The sequence below is a fragment of the Mustela nivalis genome, assembly GCF_964662115.1.
Source record: "Mustela nivalis genome assembly, chromosome: 13".
Taxonomy (NCBI): Eukaryota; Metazoa; Chordata; class Mammalia; order Carnivora; family Mustelidae; genus Mustela; species Mustela nivalis.
Window position 1 is genome coordinate 4,698,443 of NC_139032.1, and position 23,902 is coordinate 4,722,344.

General features: G+C 44.8%; 1 protein-coding gene across 4 annotated transcripts; it reads left to right on the top strand.

Moving 5' to 3' along the window:
• The first annotated feature begins 69 nt into the window (after positions 1 to 69).
• NOL8 (nucleolar protein 8) lies at positions 70 to 22,296 on the top strand. 4 transcript variants are annotated; one of them, XM_082694446.1, is made up of 17 exons: positions 70 to 375; positions 1,151 to 1,316; positions 1,890 to 1,952; positions 3,500 to 3,578; positions 5,261 to 5,396; positions 5,942 to 6,010; positions 7,590 to 9,383; positions 10,652 to 10,744; positions 11,165 to 11,287; positions 11,523 to 11,613; positions 13,824 to 13,962; positions 14,763 to 14,840; positions 18,074 to 18,342; positions 20,015 to 20,144; positions 20,633 to 20,703; positions 21,267 to 21,349; positions 21,787 to 22,296. In XM_082694446.1, the coding sequence occupies exons 2-17, from the start codon at positions 1,178 to 1,180 to the stop codon at positions 21,835 to 21,837; spliced, it is 3,408 nt and encodes a 1,135-aa protein (XP_082550572.1). In that variant the 5' UTR covers positions 70 to 375; positions 1,151 to 1,177; the 3' UTR covers positions 21,838 to 22,296. The 4 variants fall into 4 exon arrangements, with proteins under 4 accessions (XP_082550572.1, XP_082550574.1, XP_082550575.1 ...); XM_082694448.1 differs by having other exon boundaries at positions 21,270 to 21,349; XM_082694447.1 differs by lacking the exon at positions 70 to 375 and adding an exon at positions 475 to 572.
• Positions 22,297 to 23,902: the final 1,606 nt, after the last annotated feature.

A 23,902-nucleotide genomic window follows, 5' to 3' on the forward strand; every position in this document is an offset into this window, starting at 1 on the left:
GGAGAGGCGGTTCCGGGACCACGTGACTGAGGTCCTGGGACCACGTGACCAGGAGCCTCTGTATTTTTCGTCCGCTCTGTCACTTCCGCCACCCTAGTCCAGGAATCAAAAAACCCGAGACTCTGATCGTCTTTAGTATGAATTAGGGAGTTTCGGTTTGGAATCCTTTGCAGACAGTGAGGGAAGGAGGACCGAGGCATCGCGGTACTCCAGACGACCGCAAACGAAATGAAGAGAACTCGGGAACTGAGCGTGGTCCCGGAACCTTAGCAGGCTGGATTGGCAATCCAGTAGGAAGGAAGACAGACTGCCCCTTCTGGGCCACGTGACTAGAAATTAGGGACCGGGGCACCGCTGGATGCGGAAGACGGCGTGGTGAGGCGTGGGTTCGGGGCGTGGGAAGGGACGGGGCCGTTTGACACGAGGGAAGTGTCAGGAGTTACAGCTGAGACTAGATCTGGTTTAGAGTTGTGGTTTCAGCATTAGGTCTCCGAATGGCGTTGGGAGATGACCACCCCTCTGCCTGACTGAAAACCGAGAGGCTCGCAAACTGCCTCGTACAGCGCTGGCACGTGTGTAAACAAACAAAAAAGCCTGTATTCGCTGCGGTATCCGTTGTTCTCGTTGTGACTGAAGAAGAGCATTTGGCAGGGGCTTGTGTTGTGAAAGAGCGTTGTGATTGTAGCTTCTGTGTACATGTCCGAGGACTGTGAGGAGCCCCGGGGTGGAGAGCTGCCTTTTGCATGTTAACCGGCCACATCCCATTTCTGTCAGCTGTTGTTAACGTGAATAAATGACTGGGTGAATGAATAAAGGAAAAACACCTAAAATACGCATAAATAAGTGAGAGGGGGTGGAGTCTAATACTGTGGTCACGTAGAGGGAAAGAGTTTGCCCGGACCTGGGTGGTCGGTATGTGTGCAGAGGTGCTGTTCCGAAGTGTGATTGTAGAAAACCGGGATTTAGGGCTGGAGCAGGGTCTCAGGGATAAAATTTGGAAGTAAGGCAATAGGAAGTGAAATTCGGGTGCAGGCCACCAACTTGACATTAGAAGGTGCAGGAAAAGGAGTGGGGAGGGGGCTTTTTTCAGATGCGAAGAACCAAGGGAAAGAACTCTTCTAAGTCGAGAGAAAATTGTTTTTCTCACTAGAACACACGGAGTGTTTGCAGAGCCTTCATGAAAGCCCACAAAGAAGTGAAGCGCCTGTTTGTGGGTGGCCTTAGCCAGAACATTTCCAAGGCTGACCTGCAAAGTCAGTTCAGCAGATTCGGAGACGTTTCTGACGTGGAGATCATCACACGGAAAGATGACCAAGGTACGTGTGTAGTCCTTCGTGGGTTGTTAAAGGCAGATAAAATTTATATCTAGTATCACAAAATAATGGATCCCCAGAGTGAATGTTAGCCCTCACGCTGGAAGTTATATGTGTTTCATTATAAGATACCTTTCTGTGTGTGCCAACCCCCTGCCCTGTGCCTTGAAGGTGTTCTACAAAATGTGGAACCTGCCCAGAATACATTTCTGAAATCAAAAGACTTTCTAAATTCCAAAACATCTGCTTTCTGAAATATGCAACCTTCAATTTCCAAAGCTAGAATTCTGATATTTGCTACGTGTTGGTGCCCTGCTGTATAGAATATCACTAACATACAACAATTGAAACATTTCTTTAACTGATGGCTTAATTTCTTTTGAAATAATTTGACAAATATGCTTACAAAAATGCAGTCTTTGTATCCAATGAGAACTAAACAAGATTTTTCTTTGAAAGAATAAGATTCTAAGAGTCATTAAGTTTAGAAACTTGATCATTTTACATTGTACTCTGGGTAAGAGTTTAAATAAATTATTATTATTATTATTTATTATTAATTTTTTTTTTTTTTAGGAAACCCACAGAAAGTCTTTGCATATATCAACATTGAAGTAGCAGAAGCGGATCTGAACAAATGTAAGATTGTTATATGCTTTTTATTCTATTTGCCAATCCATGTAACTGTGTAACTTAAAATAACTTTGGTTCTAAATCTAAACCTTAATAGCCATTTGTTAAACATCCAGAGAAATAGCTGTGGTTGAGAGAATTCCAACATCCTCCAATTCAGCAAGTTTAGGTCCATCCCATTTGGTGTCAGCAGACATAGGGCAGCACGTTGCTCAAAAATGGTGTTCTCGAGGGGCGTCTGAGTGGCTCAGTGGGTTGGGCCTCTGCCTTCGGCTCGGGTCATGATCTCGGGGTCCTGGGATCAAGCCCCGCATCCAGCTCTCTGCTTAGCGGGGAGCCTGCTTCCCCCTCTCTCTCTGTCTGCCTCTCTGCCTCCTTGTGATCTGTGTCTGTCAAATAAATAAATAAAATCTTTAAAAAAAAAAAAAAAGGTATTCTCGAATATTTTGAACAAGAGAACACATGTTCATAGAAACTGCCTGATAACGCATAGGCCATGGATATCATACCATACTCCCCCTCCCTGGTGTGTTCGTTTCTCAGGCAGCTAATTCTTGTCATTAAGCACCGTTAGGAGAGAACTTCACTGTATGCTCTCTCATAAGATGATATCCCTAAAATTATGAAATCCCTATTGGTAAGTTTAGTAGAGCTGATGAGGGCAAACTGGCCTTCAACAAAGAAGGAGGGGGAGATAATTGATACAGGAATGTGTGTGAGTTATTAGAGGCTGGAAAGTCAAGACACTGAAAAGAGAACATGCTAATGGAGAAAGAGGGCCATGAGCCTTCTTTGTTCTCCTTGGGGTGAAAAAAAATTGATCTGTCATTCAGTGAGAAATAAGTAGTGGTTAAGAACACATCAGCTTTACTGTGTGACCTGTGACAAGTTGTTTAAACTAGAAGCCCCAATTTTCTTATCTAGCATATGACAGATACTACTGACCTCATGGTATCACCATAAAAATTATATTGAGTAATATGTTAGTACTTAGCATAGTACCGACCGTGTAGAAATTCTGCACATGGTTATTACTGACAAAGGTGATAGCAGGTATTGATAAAAATCAGCTATTAGGGCATAGGAGTTGAAACACAGTTTAGTCATCTGCACCTAATTTATTTGCAAGTCACACAGCGATAATTACTGTGGGGTGATAAATAAAAGTTCTATAGGATTTCATTGTCCTCCAGTTCGCTCTCTGAAATTACATTCATGTTTTATAGTTTTAGTGTGGGAGATAACCATAAAATGTTAAATGAATGTCAGGTGTTTCACCAGAGGTTCCTGGTATCACTTTGTGGAGGAATGATAAATTTCACTTTACATTTTACACATTGCTACATTCAGTCCTTCCAGGAACACTGGACAATAGAGAGCTTAAGGACTCCTGGCGTGGATGGCTCAGCTGAGACCAGGACCTAGGTCTTTTCTCTCCAGGTCGCAGTATCTTTATTCTGTGTCTCTTTTTCTTGGTGTTAATTAGAAAAAGCATATGCTGCCATGTGTTTTTGCATTGTCGTGTACTTGAGTAACAATTCTTTTCTTTATAGGTATGTCTGTTTTAAATAAAACAAAATGGAAAGGTGGAACACTACAAATTCAGCTAGCAAAAGAAAGTTTTTTGCACAGGTAAGATGTGTTCTGCATGGATTTAAACTCTATTTTGTTATATTGTAGATGGTTTTATACATTCACTTAGTTGATTTGAAACTATCAAGTAATAATGTTATTATATACTTGGCAAATTCACACATTACAAATAGAGCTAAAATCCTTTCAACTGTATTTCCACATAACCCCAGGCCCACCGAAAAAGATGATGCAATGCATTTACACAGGGTTTTTTTAAGACTTTATTTACTTGACAGAGAGCATAAGCAAGGGGAGTAGCAGCAGGCAGAGGGAGAGGGAGAAGCAGGCTTGGCGGGGAGAAGGGGCTCCATCCCTGGGTCTCGGATCATGACTTGAGCCGAAGGTAGACCCTTAACTGACTGAGCCACCCAGGGGCCCCCAACATGTGTTTTAACTTCAACTATATATACCTATTTCACCTTTGTAAACTCAACCTTCTGTGGGGATGTAGAGCTTCCCCCTTTTTTTGAAATGATTGTTTTTACTCTTTCTGAAAATAGTCATACCACAGGGTACTTGGTTATCCCTGTGATGATGGACATTTAGACTTTCTCCTTCTCATAATGGATGACCCTTGAGAATGGCTCCTGCTTAGTGCATGGGTTCCTTGGGTTTATATCCACAGGGTAGTTGTTTTATCATAGGGTTATGGGCATTTAACATTTTAATAGATAGTACCAAATTGCTTACGTTGACTTTGGCTGTTAATGCTAGAGTCATATAAAAACATGAAGGTGATAGGAAGTCCCTGAATGAGAGGCACAAGATTAATTATGTAAGTGATTTAAGAACAAGACAGTGTAATAACCATTAGAGTGTTTTAAGATTCTGCAAGGTATTATTGTCAGGGAGAAAGGACTATATGAGTTTGGGAGCTTTCTAAATAGGAAATAGTTTAGGGATATATAGCTAGAGTTGATGAGATTATTCTAGGCCCAAGAAATGGCAAGGTCTGAAACAAGTGGCGAGCAGCCTACTGAAGGCTTATTTTGAAGGACTGGTCTGGTGAGAAAAGTGAGACTGTTCTTCAGCTCAAGGCCTCTGTGAATGGGGTAGTGGTGGGACTTTATCCAGTAGCAGTTCGATGCCTGCTCTGTGTCGGAACTGAGCAGGGTGAGCATGCTGTGCTGCTGCTCAGGAGTGTCTGGGCAGGTGCACCTGAGGAGCCTGAGTCCAACCATCATTCTGGGAAGTGGAATGGAAAAGAGATCGGAGGCAAAGAGGCCCGTGAGGACTGCGCTAGTGCAGCTGTCCGGGCCTGAATAAGCGGGGGGAGTTTGAACTGGAAGGTTCAGATGGCATCCTGCATTCTCTTCAGTAAGAGGGTAGAAGTAATCAGGACTTGGCACATTGGGCTCTGAAACACACCTCTTCCTCATGAAGAGTGAAGGGATTAAGGTTGGAGAAAATGCTAAAAGTAAATAAGCAAGGGAGAAAATTGAGAGGCCCTAAATGATCACTATAAAGTCAGACAGCTATTTTTTTTTTTTTTTATTGTGTTATGTTAGTCACCATAAAATACATCATTAGTTTTTGAGGCAGTGTTCTAAGATTCATTGTTGATGTACAACACCCAGTCAGACAGTTCTACAGTATTAAAAATAAAAACCAAAACAAAGCACTTAATTGGTTGGTTATTTTTAACTCTCTCATTTATATATATGTATTTTTTTATTCAGATTGGCCCAAGAGAGAGAAGAAGCAAAGGCAAAGAAAGAAAAATCAACAATAGGCAACAACAGCTTTTTAGACAAGATGGGAGTGGTGGATTTCCACGTGAAAGCTGTGCCAGGGACGGAAGTGCCAGGGCACAAAGTGAGTCTCGCTGGCAGCCCGAGTAGCCCGGGAACAGAGTCCTGACACTGGGAGACCATGGGTGCCATGTCTAGAGCAGTCGCTTTTCCCCTCGCTTTGAAGCACTTAATATAGGCAGTCCTTAGCGCTTTCACAGTGCATTTACAAGTCTCGGGTAAGCACAGTGCTCCCTCGTTTTATGGGAAGAAATCAACCCAAGTGGAGGTAGGTCTCCCCAGGGACATCGGTGGTGAAGCATACAGGCTGGTCCCAGCTTTGCCTTTTTTTTTTTTTTTTTTTTTTTCCAGCTTTGCCTTTTAATGATTGTTTTTGTTAGTGGCCTACGTGGTTTATGAAGGACTGATAGCTGCCCCATTTGTCCTTCTTTTTTCTTTCCTCTTACACTTTTTTTGAGAACTCCCGTTTTCTCATCAAAAACAGAACCCAGCAGTAATCATGGCCCACTGTGAGTTTGATTTTTTTTAAAGTTGTGTTTATGCAGTATGGTTATTGTTTTCCATTTGTAACATATATAGTAATTGTATTCTTTTTTTTTTTTCTTTTAGAATTGGGTCGTGAGTAAATTTGGAAGAGTATTACCTATCCTTCACCTAAAGAATCAACATAAACGTAAAATATCCTTTGCAGTTGGCCTTTCAAAGTAACTTCTTGTTTACCACAGCGATGGATACTTGCAGAAATTCACTTTATCCCACTAGAATTTCCCTGTCTCTGTAAGTTAATCTTCGATGCTTAAATATTTATGTTCATTTCTAGGCAGGGTAAGACCTAACTGCTTCCGTGTGTGAAGCAATGAGAGGTTCATGTGGGGAGGCTTGATACTAGTGAGTGACAGCAATGAAGCACTTGTACTGATTAACTCTTATGTCCCCTGTCTTGGCTGACATGGATTCAAAGCCATTGATCAAAGTGCTAAAGAAGGGCGAAGGGGCTTGGCTGTGGTTGAAGAAGGTGCTGGGGGGAGGTGAGGCATGGTTTCCATTAGTAGAAAGTGATGGGAAGAGGACCAGGCAGGAGGAAACAGTAGGTAGGAATATGCAGACAGGCAGGAGAATGGTGGGCGGAGGAGTAGTGTGCATGCTGGACGAGGAAATGCGGAGGTCTGTTCCCTTGAGAGAATGAAGTCAGATTGTCTGGGAATTCCCAGCGTGGTGGACTTGTGGACAAGCTGTAACCCTGCCTGCCAGTCGGGAAGCAGAAGCAGCACAGGTGTTCCCGAGGGGATGCAGTACAGACAGCAAGTGTGGGGGAGCACGCAGCTGATGGGCAGGTTGCCGGAGATGCATAGCTGTGGCAGACCCTACTGCCCTGGGGCTAGAGAAGCAGAGAGGGGTGTCCTCATTGGTCACAGCTCCTGTGCCCCAGGGCCCCTGGAGAACTGGCCACATCTGTTTCTGCTCTCCCACCAGTAGGACTAATGTCGGGGAAAGCTGACTTCCTCTCAGCCTTCCCTCTGTGGCAGCCACTGACAGCAGAGAGGAGGACGTTGAAGGACAGTGTGAAGCTGACGACAGACACTGCCCGGCGCACGTATTTGGCACGCATTCACTAGTTACCAGATGCTATTTTAGTACTTACTAAATTCCTAAAAGGATTTTTCAGGAGTGATCACTAAAAGCAACTTACACTTGCCTATTCATATGTGTTAGGAAACCAGCAAATGCTAGCTGTCATCACAGCACTTTGACATTAACTAGAATTTTTCTGGACAATGTCAGCAACAAAACAGGCCTAGGAAAGAATTATTAGCTTCCTAATAAAGACAAGATGTGGAGAGCGTGTAGAATGTGGAATAGATGTTACTGAGATGGGAGAATCAGAACTATGATATGCCAGGACTGAGGAGGCAGGAATGGCCAAGGTGGTTGGAGTAAAGGACATGCAGCGCCCAGCTGTGCTCAGCTGTGTGCCCCTCTGTGCTCTGCTTGGTGGTATCAGCTCAGATTTACAGAAAATCTGCATAGGTTTGCTGTTCTGCCAATTAACTGTGATGGTGCTCAGTTTTAACTCTGGACTTGGCCAGTGCCACAGACCGTAAGGGCACCTAGTGAAGTCTCATGGTGTTCGATGGAAAAGGGAGGGCAAGGTGAATAAGTGATCAGCTCTAGGTCAAACAGTACTTCCTGTGGCTCACCACATTGATAGGTGTTCCTAAAACCTAGTGCCTGTGTTTTGTTCCTTGACTCTGGTAACATCATGAAGTATGATCCATCAAAATACTGCCACAACTTAAAGAAGATCGCAGAGGATGTCACACATGCCACCCCTGTGTCCAGCCTCACCTGGGAACTGGAAGGAGGAGATGACCCGATGAGTAAGAAGCGGCGAGGAGACTTCTGTGCTGTTCACAGCACCCCCCAGAAGAAGATCAAAGGACAGAAGAACCAGGCGTCTGCTGCTTCCCCAGCTGTGAGAGCAAGACCCCACATGGTCCCGGGGAGTCTGCATCCCACACAACAAGAGGTGGCACGGGAAGCACCCTGTGAGCGCATTACTGCTCAGTTACCCCATGTCTCTGCTTCTCACAGCCAGAAACTTAACAATGTGTTTGATCAGACTTCTGGCATGGGAACTACCAGGCACAGAAATCACAGGTCTGATGATGATACCGATTCTGAAGAAGAGATACGACTACTGATTGCGAGAGAGGAAAGCCTGGGGAAAACTACATGGTCGTCAGTGGGTGACTCTGCAAATGAGCCCTTTGAAGTCGTAGGGGGAGACTTCAGGTCAGGTGTTCCCAAGCTGTGTTCTGTAACAGCGGCAGGTATGGGAAACGATTGTGACTATGATTCAGGAGATACAGATGAGATCATCGCAGCAAAGAAAAAGACTGATAAGGTCAAAAACAGTGCAGAGTTTTCACAAATGGAAAAGCCTGCACACAAGAAAACATCTGCAAAAAACAGAAAAAACTGTGAGCTTTCCGGTAATTGTGTTAAAGCACAAAAAAGAAAGACCAACCCAGAGCGAGCCATCAGTGCACGGGTTACAGCCCACTGCAGCAGCAGGGAGGATGCAGGTTCTGCATCAGAATCTGCCGAGTCTGCAGGAGATGAGGAGTACGACGCCATGATGAGAAACTGCCTCCGTGTGCAGCTCACCTTAGCTGATCTAGAACAGCTAGCTGGCAGCAACCTGCAGGTTCCAGAAGAAGATCCTGAGAGTGGGGGTGATGGCCAGGAGACCACCACCAAGTGTGACAGGACTCCAGGTGGCCTGCACAGAGCCCGGCCGTGTATCTGTCCCGAGGACATTGTGGCTGCCCTCTTAGAAGGAGAAGAGAACACCTGTGGAAAACAGAAACCAAAGGAAGACAGCGTAAAGCCAAAATTCCAGGCTTTCAAGGGAGTAGGCTCCCTCTATGGAAAGGAATCGATTAAAAAACCCTTGAAAGAGAGTGTTGCCTCTGACAATATAAATGAAGATCAGGATTCCTTGAAAGTTGGTCCTGGCAGCATGTCCATGGAGAAGGGGTCCCCACCTGCTAATGGCTCATCAAGCAAACTAACTCCTCTCCAGCGTACAAAGAAGACAAACAACCCAAACCCAAACCAAACTCAGCCTCAAAAAAGGCGTTCTACTTTCCAGAGCCAGGATCATAAGATGGTGTCCCCTAGCAGTTCAGAAGACAGAGGTAGAAATCCTGTTTCTAGTCTGTTGCCATTAAAAGATAAATCTTTAAGTCTTGGTGTGAAGACCCCCAAGGTAGGCGTTGATGAAGACTGCCACCACAGGACAGGGGAGACCGGAGAAGGCTCTGGACAGAGCAGCTCCCCGATGCCTGGGAAAGCACTGGAGGGCTCCTCCAGGAGAGATACTCAGGGAAGCAACACCAACTTCCCCCTTTCTGTGAACAGTTGGTCAGATGTTCGCGCTAAGGAGAAGCATGCTGAAGACAATCAGAAGCGTTTGGCAGCCTTGGAGGCAAAGCAGAAAGCAAAGGAAGTGCGGAAGAAGCTGGTTCATAACGCCCTGGCAGACTTGGTGAGCGCACTCCCAGTCTGGGCGCCACGAGGCCACCCTTCCTTCCCGTGAAGGTTGGCGTGCCCCTCCAAGCTCCTTGTCCCAGCACCCACTTGTTTTCATGTCGTGTCCCTTGAGTGAGAAGCTTTTGTCGCCTTGTGTCTTTAGTATATACCAGAGAAATTGAGTTTGAACTTTGTTTACTGAAAACATTCTTACTTGTTTTAATATAAAGTTTTCCTTACGCTTTCTTTTCATTTGGAAACTATAACTGGCATAATTTAGTGACGTGTCCTAATGTGTCTGAATTTGCAAATAAGTCACTTGCCAGTGATACATATCTCACTAAGATTCAAGATACTGACTTTATTCATTCTTCCAACAACCATAAGTGTCTGCAAAGTCCCAGGACTTCACAGTTAGTGCTAGACTTCGAAATGAGGATTGTGGTCCCTGCCTCTGGTGGTTGTCTCACAGTGTGGTAGGCACAGGGCCCAGAGAGAAGAGTGCCCATACACCCCAGCAAGTCAGCCAGGAGGAGGGGCGGGGGCCTTCCTCAGCCTGAATCACGTCTAAGGTAGAAGGATCGGTGCAAACTGGTTGGGTAGTGGCAGGTAGGCAGGAAGGGAGTGGAAAGACATTCGTGGGAAGGGAGCAGTTTGTAGTCAGCATAACGGAGATCTGCAGAGATGAGGAGGCCCGAGAGAGGAGCGGGGCAAGTGGTGCGACAGCTGTGGAGGTTGGACTTTACTCTGTGAACATGGAAAGGAAAGGGTGAAGATTTGCTTCATGTATGTCATGGAACAGGAATCTGCACACTCTGGCTCACTGGCCATCCAGCCTGTGGCCCGTTTTGGTACAACCTTCAAGCCAAGAATGGTTTTTACATTTATAAGGGTTTTTAAAGAGAAGAACCAAGATTATATGTGGCCTACAAAATATTTACTCTGTGGTCCTTTACAGAAAACATTTACTAGCCACAATCTGGGCAAGATTTTTTTAGGCCATGACAAACAAGTCAAATTGGGAAATCTGGAACCAGGGAGTCTTGGGGAGGTCATGAGCCAGAACGAAGGCAGTGACAATGGGAATAGATCTAAAAGATACCAGCTAGGTCCATACTTGAAACCTGGGGACCAACTGGACATGGAGAGGAAGAAGTCTTAACGTTTCCGTCTTGGGAAACACTGTGGTTGGTGGTGTTCACTCTAAGGAAGGAAAAGGGGCCTTGGCGAGGGAAGGAGACAGGGGGCTTTCTTAAGGTGTAATGCCTTTGTCGACTGCTCTAGGATGGTCATCCAGAGGACAAGCCAACACACATCATCTTTGGCTCTGACAGTGAAACAGAGGAGCAAAGCCACCCGGGAGAGGAGCCCATGAAGGTAAGGAGCCCAGGAAGCCCATGTGGGCATTCTACCACTCTCACAAGTCCATTTCTGCCTGCTGCACACCAGGACCTCCCCAGAACTGCCACGTTCAACATCAAGCCCTCCTGAGCTGCAGTGATCCCCAGCACCCCTGACCACCACACACGAACACCAGGGACCTTAGAGTTTCTCCCCAATGTGAATCTATCCTCCACACCATCTGCCAGGTAGCATAAGTAGTAGCGGAGCCCTGCAGGAAGTGTAATAACTGCACCCATCCTCCAGCTGCACGGGAGCCTCCCGATGAGTGACCCAGGTCCTGGGAGATGCATCTGGGCTCCTGGTTCTTCAGTGTGAGAGGAAGACTGCCTGAGGAAGGAATTGCAGATGGCCTCCACTGTTAACAAAGCACTTCCGTGTGCATCTGTGTTCCAGGAGTCCGTGAACAGAGCCTCTGGGAGGCTGTTTGACAGCAGCGAGGATGAAGAATCTGGCTCTGAAGACGACAGTCACAGGTTCACAATTAAACCTCAGTTTGAGGGCAGAGCCGGGCAGAAGGTTAGTGAAGACTAAAAATAATCCTACCTGTGGGCCCTTGGTGACTGGGTTTTTCCCTCCGGGTAAGTGCAGGCTGCCCTGGAGCTTCCGGTATTTATTTGCATGGGTTCGTGGGGCCGTGAGGGTATGCCAACCCTAATGTAGTGAATTCGGGTGAGGGAGGTGCACTTGGAGGGGCTCCTGTGGGAGCGCGGCCTTGGGAACGTGGCTCCCAGCTACCCGCGTGTCTGTGTAGCTCCTGGACTTGCAGTCTCATTTCGGCACTGACGACAGATTCCGCATGGACTCCCGATTTCTGGAAAGTGACAGTGAAGAGGAACAGGAAGGTAAATACGTCCCTGCCCAAACAGTCCTGATGTCAGAGCTGGGGGACCCTGTGAAGTCATCTGGTGTAGGAGAAACTGCGCCTCAAGACTTGGAACTGTGAGGCCTGTGACCCACGGGTGCTTACGCAGTCCTGCTTGAGCTTGTGGGTAGAGTTACTCAGAAAATTTCAATAGCTTGAAGCTGCCTGCAAGGGTAGGAGACAACAGCTTCCACCAAAGACCGTCTTCCTCTATCCTGCCCCTGTTCTAGGGGAGGCCGGAGGGGCCCTGGCGAGGTTGGGGGAGATAGTTGAGCAGCTGCCCTCCCTCCAGGGTGCATGCCAGGGGTGGGAGTTGGAGCAGCAGAGCACCACGGAGTCGTCCCGATGCGGCTGCGCCTCGCAGCTGTGATGCTCCCGAGGACTTCCTCCTTTGCAGCGGCTCCAGACTGTCTCTACACGACCTTGCACTTACCCTTCAAAAAAGCCTTCACCTCCCATCTGGCCAGGAGGGCGGCCCTTCCAGTGAGGTCCCTGCTTGCCTCTCCCATCTCTGGGCTTCTCCTCATACCTTTTTCTTTCCTCCCTGAGTTAATCTTTCCCTTGCCTTAGGCCTCACGGTTCGCACTTCCTGTCACCCTGCTCATGCGCAGGCTCATCCTGCCCTTCTTTCTGTGGACACAGTGAGACCTCAGGTCCCCCAAAAAGCCATTCCTTCCGCCCTGCCAGGTTTCTCGTTGCCACTCCCATCTTTTGCCTTCTAAACTTGAAATTAAAAAATAAATTGCAGCTAATTCAGAAGCAGTGGCTTCTTGTTGGAAATGCATTCTCTGATCTCATTGAGGTGATTTTTCTGTGTAGTGTATGTTTCTGGAAACCAGGGTTCCGAGAGCAAGTTCTCCGGAGTCCACGCCAGCTTGCGCATCAGAGCGGCTTGCTCAGGTTCTCGAGAAGGCAGCAGCAGACGGAACCGTGGAGCCGGCGCTGAGTACTGTGTCGTTGCGTTCGGACCTGCGGGCTCTTTGCTCACTTCATCCAGCTCCAGCCTCTTCAGCCTGGCTGTGGCTTTTGTCCCTGTTCACTTTCACATGTTCTCTTCCCTCTGCTCCCCTCACACCATAACTCTTGTTTCTTCCTAATTCTCTGTTCCTGGTTTTCCGTTTGCCTTTAGGGATATATTCTGCCCAGGGTTCATAGGTTTCCTGTGGCCTCAGCCTTCCCTTACACATCAGAGTGAAAGTTGTTACATATTAGCACATCCATCCGGTCCAACCTAAAGTGATCTCTTCACACTCTCTTCAGTGCATGTGTTCCTTTTGTTTCTGTTCCTATTATTGCGTGTGTTCCTTTTGTTTCTGTTCCTATTATTTCTGGTCCCAAATTGTTTCTGTTGCCGGTACCTGGCAGGCCCTCCCATCAGGGGATCTGCTTGGTCTCGCCTGCCTTAGACTCTGCCTAAAGCTTTTCTTGATGGAGTTGAACCTACTCTCTACCTCCTTTGAACCCTTAAGACACTTGGGGGCATTTCTGTAGAGAACTTACTCAAACTAGTGCTTTATTCTGGTATCTGTTACTTGGTTGCTTGTCTTCTGCAGTGAATTCAGGACTCTGCCAGGCTTAGAGCTCTGTATGTTGGCCTGCAGTCCAGACTCATTACTTTGTTGTCTAATGTTTGTTTCCTGTAGTTGAAGAGAACAGCATTTGGGGCCACGATGTCTTGTGTGTGTAGAACCCATGGGTCTCTTCCTGCAGCACTTAATTACTGAACCAGAGACCAAGCGACTGTCTTGTAACGTGTTTTGAGTAAAAGGAATCGCCATTCTTTACCACCTGTCATCTTTAGGTTGTTATGTAATTTAAGTTAATTTTTAGAGTGGTTAAAAAACGAGAGTCTATAATCACTGTGGTTTTGTGATTAGCATCTTGCTCTGTTGCATTTGGCGATCTTTACCTTAAGAACTTCGATTTGCCACTGAACGCCATCAAATGCAGATTTCATTTTCATAATTACAGGTGGAAATGGGGCTTTTCGTTCATTGGCCATGCGAATTCTGGATTCCCTGTGGCATTGAGGGCCATGGGGTCGGGGAGGTTGGGAAAACAGGGCTGGACTTTTCTTTGTCCTGTCTCAGTGAGCTTTGCCCATGTTTAAGTGCTTGATGATCATTTTATGATTGAGACTGCTCAAGTTACGTTTGCCAAAAGAATACTAATTCTGCCTTTCCCTCTAAGAGGTAAATGACGAGAAAACTGCGGAGGAAGAAGAACTTGCTGCAGAGAAGCTCAAAGCCCTGGACGTCATGCAGAGTGTTTTACACACCACTGTGGGCAATTCTGCGCACAAAGGATCGTTACCTGCCAAGAAATTTAGGTGTGATTTATGTTCCATCCTGCTCCACCCTGTTTCCCTTTGACATTATGTACCTTTTGAACTCAGTTTAAAACTAGGCCATTTTAGACATCCTGGGGAGGGCAGTTGGCAAAATATATCAGACCCTAAAAACATACTTACTGTGGACCCAGTGGCTCACTTCAGGAAACTAACTTTGAATTTTTTCTCTATTTTTGTTGTTAGATGTCATAGCAACATTGCTTTCAGTAGTGAAGCAGCTGGACAGTGGTTTAAATATTAACTGTAGAACTATATAAATGTAATTTTTTATTATAGAAAATTTTAAACACATTATTTATAGAGACTGGTGTATTGAAAGACCTGTACACCAGCTTCTACAGTCGACAACGTGATCAATTTTCCTTTCTTTTGTTTTTTCAGGATTTTTCTTTAAAATAAGCTCTACACCCAACAGGGGTCTTGATCTCATGACCCCAAGAGCAGGAGTCACGTGCTCTACAGACTGAGCCAGCCAGGAGACCCCAGTTTTCCTTTCTATACTTTTAATCACTTTTCCCACTAAAATACTTTATGCAGATCCAATTTTATTTGTATTTATTTCAGTATCTGTAAATTAATTTTTAATTAAAAGATTCAGGGAAACTCAAAACTGGGTAACTTAAAATACCACTTTATAACAAGATCTTGATACTTCATGTGATTTTTGTCTTGCTCAAAAATTGGAATTGTCCCAATGTTGAATTATAATTTGCTATTAATTTTTTGCATTAGGTTCTGATTTCTCTCTGCCAGCTTACTCCTGTCTGTTGTTTACACAGGGATGTCATACATTACGATCCAACGAGGCATGACCACGCCACTTATGAAAGGAAGAGCGATGATAAACCAAAGGAAAGGTAAATCAGCTGCTTCTCTCTGTAGCAGGATCATAGGAATTAATCTCATTTGAGACCCTGAGAGAAATAGATAGTAACCCATACCCATCCATTGGTCTGCATGGTACTTAATGGAAGACCAGGGAGGGAAGAGTTAGAGTGGAATTATTGCTGTGGTAGAGAAAAGTCGTACTTTGAAACAAAGGAATCTCCTGCATGTGCTTGACATGTGCTCCTGGGCTAGTGTGGTGCCCCCTCCTTGAATTAGTTTCTCATGGATGTTGTAACAAGTCACCAAAGACATACTGGCTGAAAACCACAAAAGTTATTTTCTGGCATTTCTGAAGGCTAGGAGTCTGAGGTCAAGGTTACTGAAAGAACTGTGTTCTCTCCGGAGGTTCGGAGGCAAACATCTGTGTCACGTCTCTCTCCTGGCCTCAGGTGATCACAGTAGTTCGTGGCTGCATTTCTCCATCTTCACATGGCCACCTTTTCTCTGTATCTCTCATCTTTGTGTCTATTATAAGGACACTTTGATTTAGGGACTGCCTGGATAATCCTGGATAATCTCTTGTTTACATGGTACTTCACAACTCTGCAAGGACCCTTTTTCCGAATAAGGTCATAGTCACAGGTTTTAGAAATCAGTGCCTGGACGTATCTTTTGGGGGGCACTGATTGAGTCCACGACATGCTCCAGTGTGGTAGAGCTTCTGTTTCCCGTGCCTGCGCTGTCGCACCGTCAGTTTCATGAATACGGCAAGTCCACGGAGCAGCCAGTATCCCTGCCTGGCTTAATGCCTTCACTTCCCCATGGGTAGAGTCAGTAAAGGCAGTGTGCTATCCTGAATCGGGTCCGGGAGCAAACAAGACCTTCGGTGGAGAAGCAGGAGATGAGAAGGAGGCTTGGGTTTAGTTAATAGTAGTGGATTGAGGTGAACCTTTTAGTTTTGATGACTGTGTCATAGTTACAGAAGATGCTGCCAGGAAACTAGGTGAAGGCTATTTGGGAATGGTGTCTTTCCCTAGAGCAGGTGACCCCAAAGAGGAGGAGGCCACAGTGTATTTTATGACCTAGTCTTAGGTCACACACTGACAATCTGCCTTATAAAGTTTTCTTGAAACAAGTCACCAAGTCCAACTCAAATACTTCGATGAGGGTCGGGGGCTTGGAAACAACTCCTCTTAAAGGGAGAAGTAATGGGGAATGTGTGAGCATATTTAAAACTGCCGTAAACCACCCACTGGCCAGGTCGTTTACATTCCTGCCACATGCAGAATATGCTCACCGCTCCCTTGATGGCCCAGAAACCTCACTGTTACAATAGCTATTCAGAAGCTGGGGCGCTGTCACCCACATAAGACCTAGAGGCAAATGAGGCCTAATGAGTACAGCACCATGAGTGCAGTCCCTCTGACCAGAGACGAGAACTGTGAACTAGAGGACAGGTCACCTGTCCCTCTGTGAGCACACAGTGGTAAGGCAAGCACAGGGTGGCCGCCAGAAGGCCTGCTGTTCACCTGAGGGAAGCAGAAGGCACGGGGTTCACTGGTCCATAGCAGCTCTGAAGTCCACACCAGGAAACGTGGGGACTTCTTTTTTTTTTTTTTTTTTTTTTTTTTAAGATTATTTATTTATTTGACAGAGAGAGATCACAAGTAGGCAGAGAGGCAGGCAGAGAGAGGAGGAAGCAGACTCCCATCCAGCAGAGAGCCCGATGCGAGGCTCAATCCCAGGACCCTGAGATCATGACCTGAGCCAAAGGCAGAGGCTTAACCACTGAGCCACTCAGATGCCCCCATCACCCAGTGTATGCATAGTATGCATAGTATGGCTCAGCGGCTTTCAGGAGATTGCCTGCAGGTTGGCCCATGCACATGTCTGTTGGCTGGAGGCCTTAGTTCCTTGCCTCTTCATTTGGCTGTTTGTGTGCCCTCCCAGCAGGGCAGCTGGCTTCCCCCAAAGCTGCTGATCTGTACAGGGGAGTGCAAGGAGAGCACTGCGGTACCTTCTGTGACCCTCAGTAGTCACACACCATCTCTTCTGCCTTAGTGCACGCCTCAAGGGATCATGAGTCCAGCCCAACACCAGGGAATGGGGGGATTAACTTCCACATCTTAAAAAAGGACCAAAGGATCTTTGGACCACTTTTAAAACCACCACATGGTGCCTCAAGGATAATCACATGGAATTGCCTAAAGTATACCATTTTTCATAGAGCTCAGTTCCATAGGCATCTCGGTCTTAAATCCTAGCCAGGTTGGTGTTTTAAATGAAGTATTACAAGTTTCTTTCCAGGGCACCTGGGTGGCTCAGTCGGTTAAGTGTCTGCCTTCAGCTCAGGTCATGATCTCAAGGTCCTGGGAACGGGCACCATGTTGGGCTCCCTGCTCAGCCAGGGAATCTGCTCCTCCCTCTCCCTCTGCCTGCCGCTCTCCCTGCTTGTGCTCTCTCTCTCTCTGTCAAATAAATAAATAAAAATAAAAATCTTTAAAAAAAAGATTCTTTCCATGATATAGTCTACCCCAATAAGAACCAGTTAGGTTAACTTACTATCTTGTTAACTAACTTTCTTGTTATAATAGTTATAGTAGTTATAATAGTTAACTATCTTGTTAACTTACTATTTTAGGTAATACAGTTAGAATATTGGCCCAATATTACTCATGATATGTGGAGTGGAGTCTAATAGGAAAAAGGATTTTAATCATTAAATACCTAAAACTCAATATTGGCAAACAGCCATGTAACTTTTTGTCTGAGATCGAAGAGAAAATAAATGCAGAACAGGTTTATAGTAACATCAACATTTCATATCAAGACAAAGTAGACGTAGCATGTTTATAATTCACTCCTAAAACTTAATTATGACCAAAATTTTCACACCAATTTTGTAAAACTCACAGAATTTTAGGACTTAGAAGTTACCTGGTTTAGCGTGTTTGTTTTGCAGGTGAGGTTACAGGCTTAATGCTGTTAAGTGATTTTCTTAACGCTAGTATCTTAGGTGTGATTTCTGGAATGTAGTTCAGAGAATGGAGGAGGGTATAATTCATGTGTAATACTTGGAGCTGTTTGACGTAGTTTTGTGTATTAAAAGCTTACTGGTCAAGGTTCTGCTTTTATGAGTAGAGTTTTATATGTGGATCCTCTTGGTTGTTGAAAGAATGGGGTTCGTTTTCCAGGGTGTTCTCCTAATCTCTGGCAGCTGATGGTCTCTTTGTGATGCACTTGTCTGTAAATGTCACTGCAGTAAAGCCAAACGGAGGAAGAAAAGGGAGGAGGCCGAGAAGCTGCCCGAGGTGTCTAAAGAGATGTATTATAGCGTTGCTGCGGACTTAAAAGAAATATTTCAAACTACAAAAGTTACCAGCGAAACAACAGACGACACACCCTCCAGTGAGAATCATGATGGCGAGAAAGTTGACATCCACCACCCCGCCACTCCAACGACAGGGGCCGAGGAGCCTGGCGGGTTCACATTCTCCTTTTTTGATTCAGACGCTAAAGAAGAAAAGGAAGGTACTTTAAAAAAATTTTTTTAACATTTTCACTTCAGGCAGCTTGCACATAATGGATTGAGTCTATGTTAAGTGTATGACATAACATTAGCTGAAGAAAGAATTATTTTCTTCCACCTAAATGAACAACATGAGATTCGGTATCATATGGTCAAAACAACATGCCAGGAGCTGTGTCTAACAGCAGGAGATTGTTTTTGCATTTAAACGAGCAAACGTCTAGTTAGATACCACGCGAAGGGAAGCCCAGGAGTAATGTGCAGCATTCCTTCTTCCGAGTGGAAATAATCACGAGGAAGTACATAGTAAGCTCTCCGATTAAACAGCTTCATGCCTTACATGCAGTTAGAAAAGCCAAGACTTGTAGAAAGCCAGTGCTGCCTGGAAGGGAAAGGAAGAAATAGGCCACCTTGCCTTTATACAGGTCCACTATGTCATCGATACATCAGTCCTTTCAGACTTTGTCTTTGGAAACGTGCCAGAAACCTGGAGAAAAACAGAAACAGCAGTATGCACAAGTTCACATTCCCTTTCAGGAGGTTTCCCTTAAGGCAACATGAGCCGAAAGTTAAATGCCTGTTAACTTAGAGATAGTCTCCCCTGGTAAGGGAGACTGCTTCTCCTCACTTGGTGCTCACGATGGAATGCAGCTTTCCTGGAAGTTCACTGTAAAAAGCAGGTTGTCCACATCCCGGAGAGTATGTGCGCACCTAACCACAATGTGTGCTGCATTAAAGATGAGCAGTTAGGGCGCCTGGGTGGCTCAGTGGGTTAAGCCGCTGCCTTCAGCTCAGGTCATGATCTCAGGGTCCTGGGATCGAGTCCCGCATCGGGCTCTCTGCTCAGCAGGGAGCCTGCTTCCTCCTCTCTCTCTCTGCCTGCCTCTCCATCTACTTGTGATCTCTCTCTGTCAAATAAATAAATAAAATCTTAAAAAAAAAAAAAAAAAAAAAGATGAGCAGTTAACGGTAGCGCCCTCTGTTAGCAGCTAAGTCTTTAGTGTCAGTTCTGTGGTCCTCCAGCATGAGGTGCAGAGACCCAGTGTTTCAGAATTTGGGCAAGTGAGATACAGTGACGCATCATGTGCCCTGCTCTGTTGTCCCCTGGAGCGCCAGGATCAGTCGCATGCTGCTGAGCAGAGCTGGCGTAACGCTGACTGTAATTCCTACAGCCGAGAGCCATGTGTGAGAACCCTGAGCACTGAGACCCCTCAGTGACCTGAGAGGTGTGAGTTTGGTGCTTCAGGAGCCTGGGGAACTGTCCACAGCTTTTTCAGCAGTTCTGGAAAGAGGGTTTAGGAATTGAAAGTGTACACATAAGTTCCTTTACTCATTGATGAATAAACGGGGGACAGGGACACCTGGTCTCACTTCATCATGCTTTATTTTAGGCATCTCTTGCTAGCACAGGTGCCTAGCACCCTTTTGGCTTCTTTTAAATTATGTTGCCTGTTTTTAAACCTTTGGTTCTTATGTCTTTTTATACTGGCAGATCACCCTGGCAATGCCAAAAAATAAGACATCTTCTCAATTAATATTTGAAAATTTAAAAAGATACTATTTTAAATTAGTGGTTAAGATCCTGGACTCTTAGAGATACATGTGCATGGTGAAAGTGACCAACCGACTGTGTTCAGCTACAGTCCTGCCCCTTCCATTGTCATAACAATACAGATGCCTACAGAGCTGAGCCGGTGAAAACAGGGAAGGTTGTCTGGCAGGGAGCCCCTCGTTTCCAAGACAGCAGCTCTGAAGAGGAAGATGTTGCTGAAGAAGAAACGGAAGGCAGGAAGCCCAGCCCCAGGTAAGTAGTTTCTCACAGCGTTTTTAACACCTGAGTTAGACATGCTGATACAAGTATACAAGATAGCTTCATTTTCTTCTCAAGTCCTTCAGAGTTCTTGAGCCTTTTTGTGACAGAGCCTGTTTCCTCTTCTTCAGCCTGGGTAGCACTGGGTGGGGGTATGAAGATCTGGGTCTGGAAGGAGGATCCTGGAGCTGTCCCACGGGAAACACAGGCAGATGGGGTAGTAATAGTGGGATGAGACCGTGAGCAAGCAGCATGGGACTTAAACAGCTCTTGTTACCAACCGTTCAGATACAAAAGAAGAATGTTGAGTAGAGAGCGGGTGGAGTCATTTTAAATCAGGGCAAAATGAGCAAAACGTAAAGCAGATCTATTTAAGGAATAGTTCATTTATATTTTCAGTGTGAACATTTCATCTGAAAGACTGAAATTAACCCAGGTCTGTCTATCTGTCTGTCTGTCTCTCTCTCTCTTTTTTGCTTCAGAGAAGCATCATTACCTGAGAAAGAGACCACTAGATTTTTCTTTTTTTCTAAGAATGATGAAAGACTTCATGGTAAGTACATTTCTCCTTTAAATGGTAGAGGAGAGGAAATGGCACCGTTCTCACACTGCACATTCCAGGAGAGTCACATGCATCCGGGAAAAGAAGTAGTTGGCAAAAATTGTGATCCTTTTAACTATCGTGTGGTTTAGCCATCCCTATTAGACTGATGCCGTTGGCTTATTAAGCCCTAGAAGGCTGAAGGCTCCAACTCACCCTCCCTTCCTCATTCAGTATCACAAGAACTTCTTTGTTATGGGGACCTGCTTAGATGCTAGACGTGCAAAATTCCTGTTTCTAGGACCCTGAAAGTTCAGGCTCTTGGTGAACTCCTAAAACCCTAGCACAAACAAAAACCAAGATACATAATGGTAAATAATACATAAACAGTAAGTTTATGCTGTGTAAGCAGTGCTACATTTTCATTTTGTAAAAGACAAAATATTCTTAAAATTAGTATAAATTGGGAAAAAAATGGTGTGAACTAGAATTGAAGCCCTTGATGATGCCAGTACTAGCATACCATCCATTTTAAAGGCATTAATCTCCCACCTTGTCTTTTTCTTTTCCCCTAGTAGGTTCTGATTTATTCTGGAGAGGAGTGGGAAATAACATTAGCAGGAATTCTTGGGAGGCCAGAACAAACAGCTTGCGGATGGTGAGTACCTCCATATTGATGGTCTCCTACCTAGATAATGGTGCTATCTTTGTTTTAATATTTTTCTGGTGTAAGAGAGTAGGGGTAAGGTGTGAACCTGAGACCATGATTTAAATGCTCATCGTGCGGGTCGGGGCATGGTTTAGGTTGGGCCACACCTGGTACAAGTTAGCAATCTGCAGAGCAGCCAACTTAGGGGCCTGATTTCCAACCATTCTTGTTAAGTAACAGTAAATCATGAGATTTGTGGGAGATTAAATATACTTTCAATTGCAGGCATTTAAAAAGTTTGAATATTCCCTGTTCCTTCAGAGTGAGCACTCCCATAATGTTTTCCATCATCCTCACATTGAATAATTCAAATTTTACTTGATAGTTATTGAACACCTTGAAAATGATTTAGATTTATTTTTAACAAAGGTGTCATGTTTTTATAGGACTGCCGAAAGAAACATAAAGATGCCAAAAGGAGAGTGAAACCAAAATAATAACGGTCAGCATTGGTTTTGATATGAATGTGAAGAAGGCTCACCTATGGAATTTGGATGATACAGAAAATAATCTTCAATAAGAAGAATCCACAGTGAAGGAGTATTCAAAATCTGCCTGGTCGATATAACTCTTTTAATGTGGATTTCCTGTATATCTCTACCTAAGGAATTCTTCAGAAAATTTAACCTGATCTTTTTTTTAAATAAAGCACAGGATAATCCCCCCCAATACTTTTTATACAGAATTTTTATGCTATCCTCAGTTATGCTAGGTATTTCTGATGCAAGGTTTATGTAACATCTTTTTAAATATGTGGGTAAGAGCACTTGTGTTTTCCAAATTTGGCTTTGTGTGATTTATCTGCTACTTGAAATATTTATTTTTGATTGTGTAGAATATACTTTACCTCCATTTTGTCCTTTAAAAAAAAAAAAAAAGAAGAAGTTGAATACAAATCAGTCTGAGTTCTGTACTTGTGTCCTGATGAACAACTAACTGAAATGCAAGACATTTCAGCCAAGCATCATAGAAGAGTTCTGTGAGGACCAGGGAAAGATGCTAAGTTTTCCTGTTCTTGGCCTCCAGGAATCATTAAGCCCCAAATTCCAGTTTGACCAGAGGCTTATGAAGAATCCAAGTTAGTTGTCAGGACTCTTGAGTCCAAAGAGGGAAGCAGATTTAACATCTCCTTAAATCAACCTGGTTAGGATTCAAGACAGGTACGCCAGTCAAACCACTCTCTTCAGAGTTGTGTTACAGAGACAGCCCCCGGGGATGGTCCTTGAGCCCCAGTGTGTGTATCTGGAATTAAAGTATTTATTAATTTATATCTTTTTTTTTTAAGATTTTATTTATTTATTTGACAGAGAGAAATCACAAGTAGGCAGAGAGGCAGGCAGAGAGAGAGAGGAGGAAACAGGCTCCCTGCTGAGCAGAGAGCCCTATGCGGGACTCGATCCCAGAATCCCGAGATCATGACCTGAGCCGAAGGCAGTGGCTTACCCACTGAGCCACCCAGGTGCCCCTATTAATTTATATCTTAACCGATTATAAACTTTAGAGGGCCGTGATGTCATCTTGTCTATTGACTGTTGTGTCCCAACTGCCTAGAACTGTGTCTAGCACATCGTGGTTGCCCAATACATTTTTTTTTTCTTTCAAGATTTAAACTGTAGTTCACGTGTAGTGTAGTATTACTGTCAGGGGTAGACTTGAGTGACTCATCAGGTCTCTCTAACACCCGGCGCCCATTATACCGAGTGCCCGTCCTCTCTCACCTCCCCTCCAGCAACTAAGACAGAAAGGAAGGCCAACCATAACAGACTCTTAAATCCAGGGAACAAACTGAGGGCTGGTGGTACGTATATTTTTGAATAAACAAGTCCAAAGAACTATACAGCTGAAGAGTCTTTGGGGATTCCTTCCTGTGTTTCCAAGACTTGACAGAAAATAGAAGAACCACCACTCAGCAGGACAAATAATCCAAATGTTCCACCTTCTATTCATGTAGATTACATTTATACATTCCTCCTGCTGCATAACACGTCATCTCAATAAAATAATGTTGCTCACAAATAAAGCAATTTGCTCCGGACTCATTTGGCACCCCTCACGCCTCCTCCCCATGGTGTCCGTGGAATGGCTCAGCCAGGGCTGGAGGATCCACTTCTAAGATGATTCACTCAGGGCCTGTCCCTGCGTTTCCTCCCAGGTGGCAACTAGGTTTCAGAAGCAAAAGGTGCCAGTCTCCCTCCACTATATTCTGCAGGTCACAACATACAGCCCAGCCAGAACCAAAGAGAGAGGACACACTGTCACCTCTCAGTGGGAGAAGTATCAAGGAATTTGGCCATATTTAAATCTGTCACACCCTCCATCTTCAAAGCAGACAAGTGATGTCAAATATTCCCTATTCCTGCTCCCCAGATACAACCATCTTCAACAATTTTTATCTGTGACCTCTGGTATTTCTCTCCATATCTCTACCTAACATGCTTATGCTCTGATTTCTTGGTTTTTCCTTTTTTTAAGATTTGATAGTGGAAAAAAAAAAAAGATTTG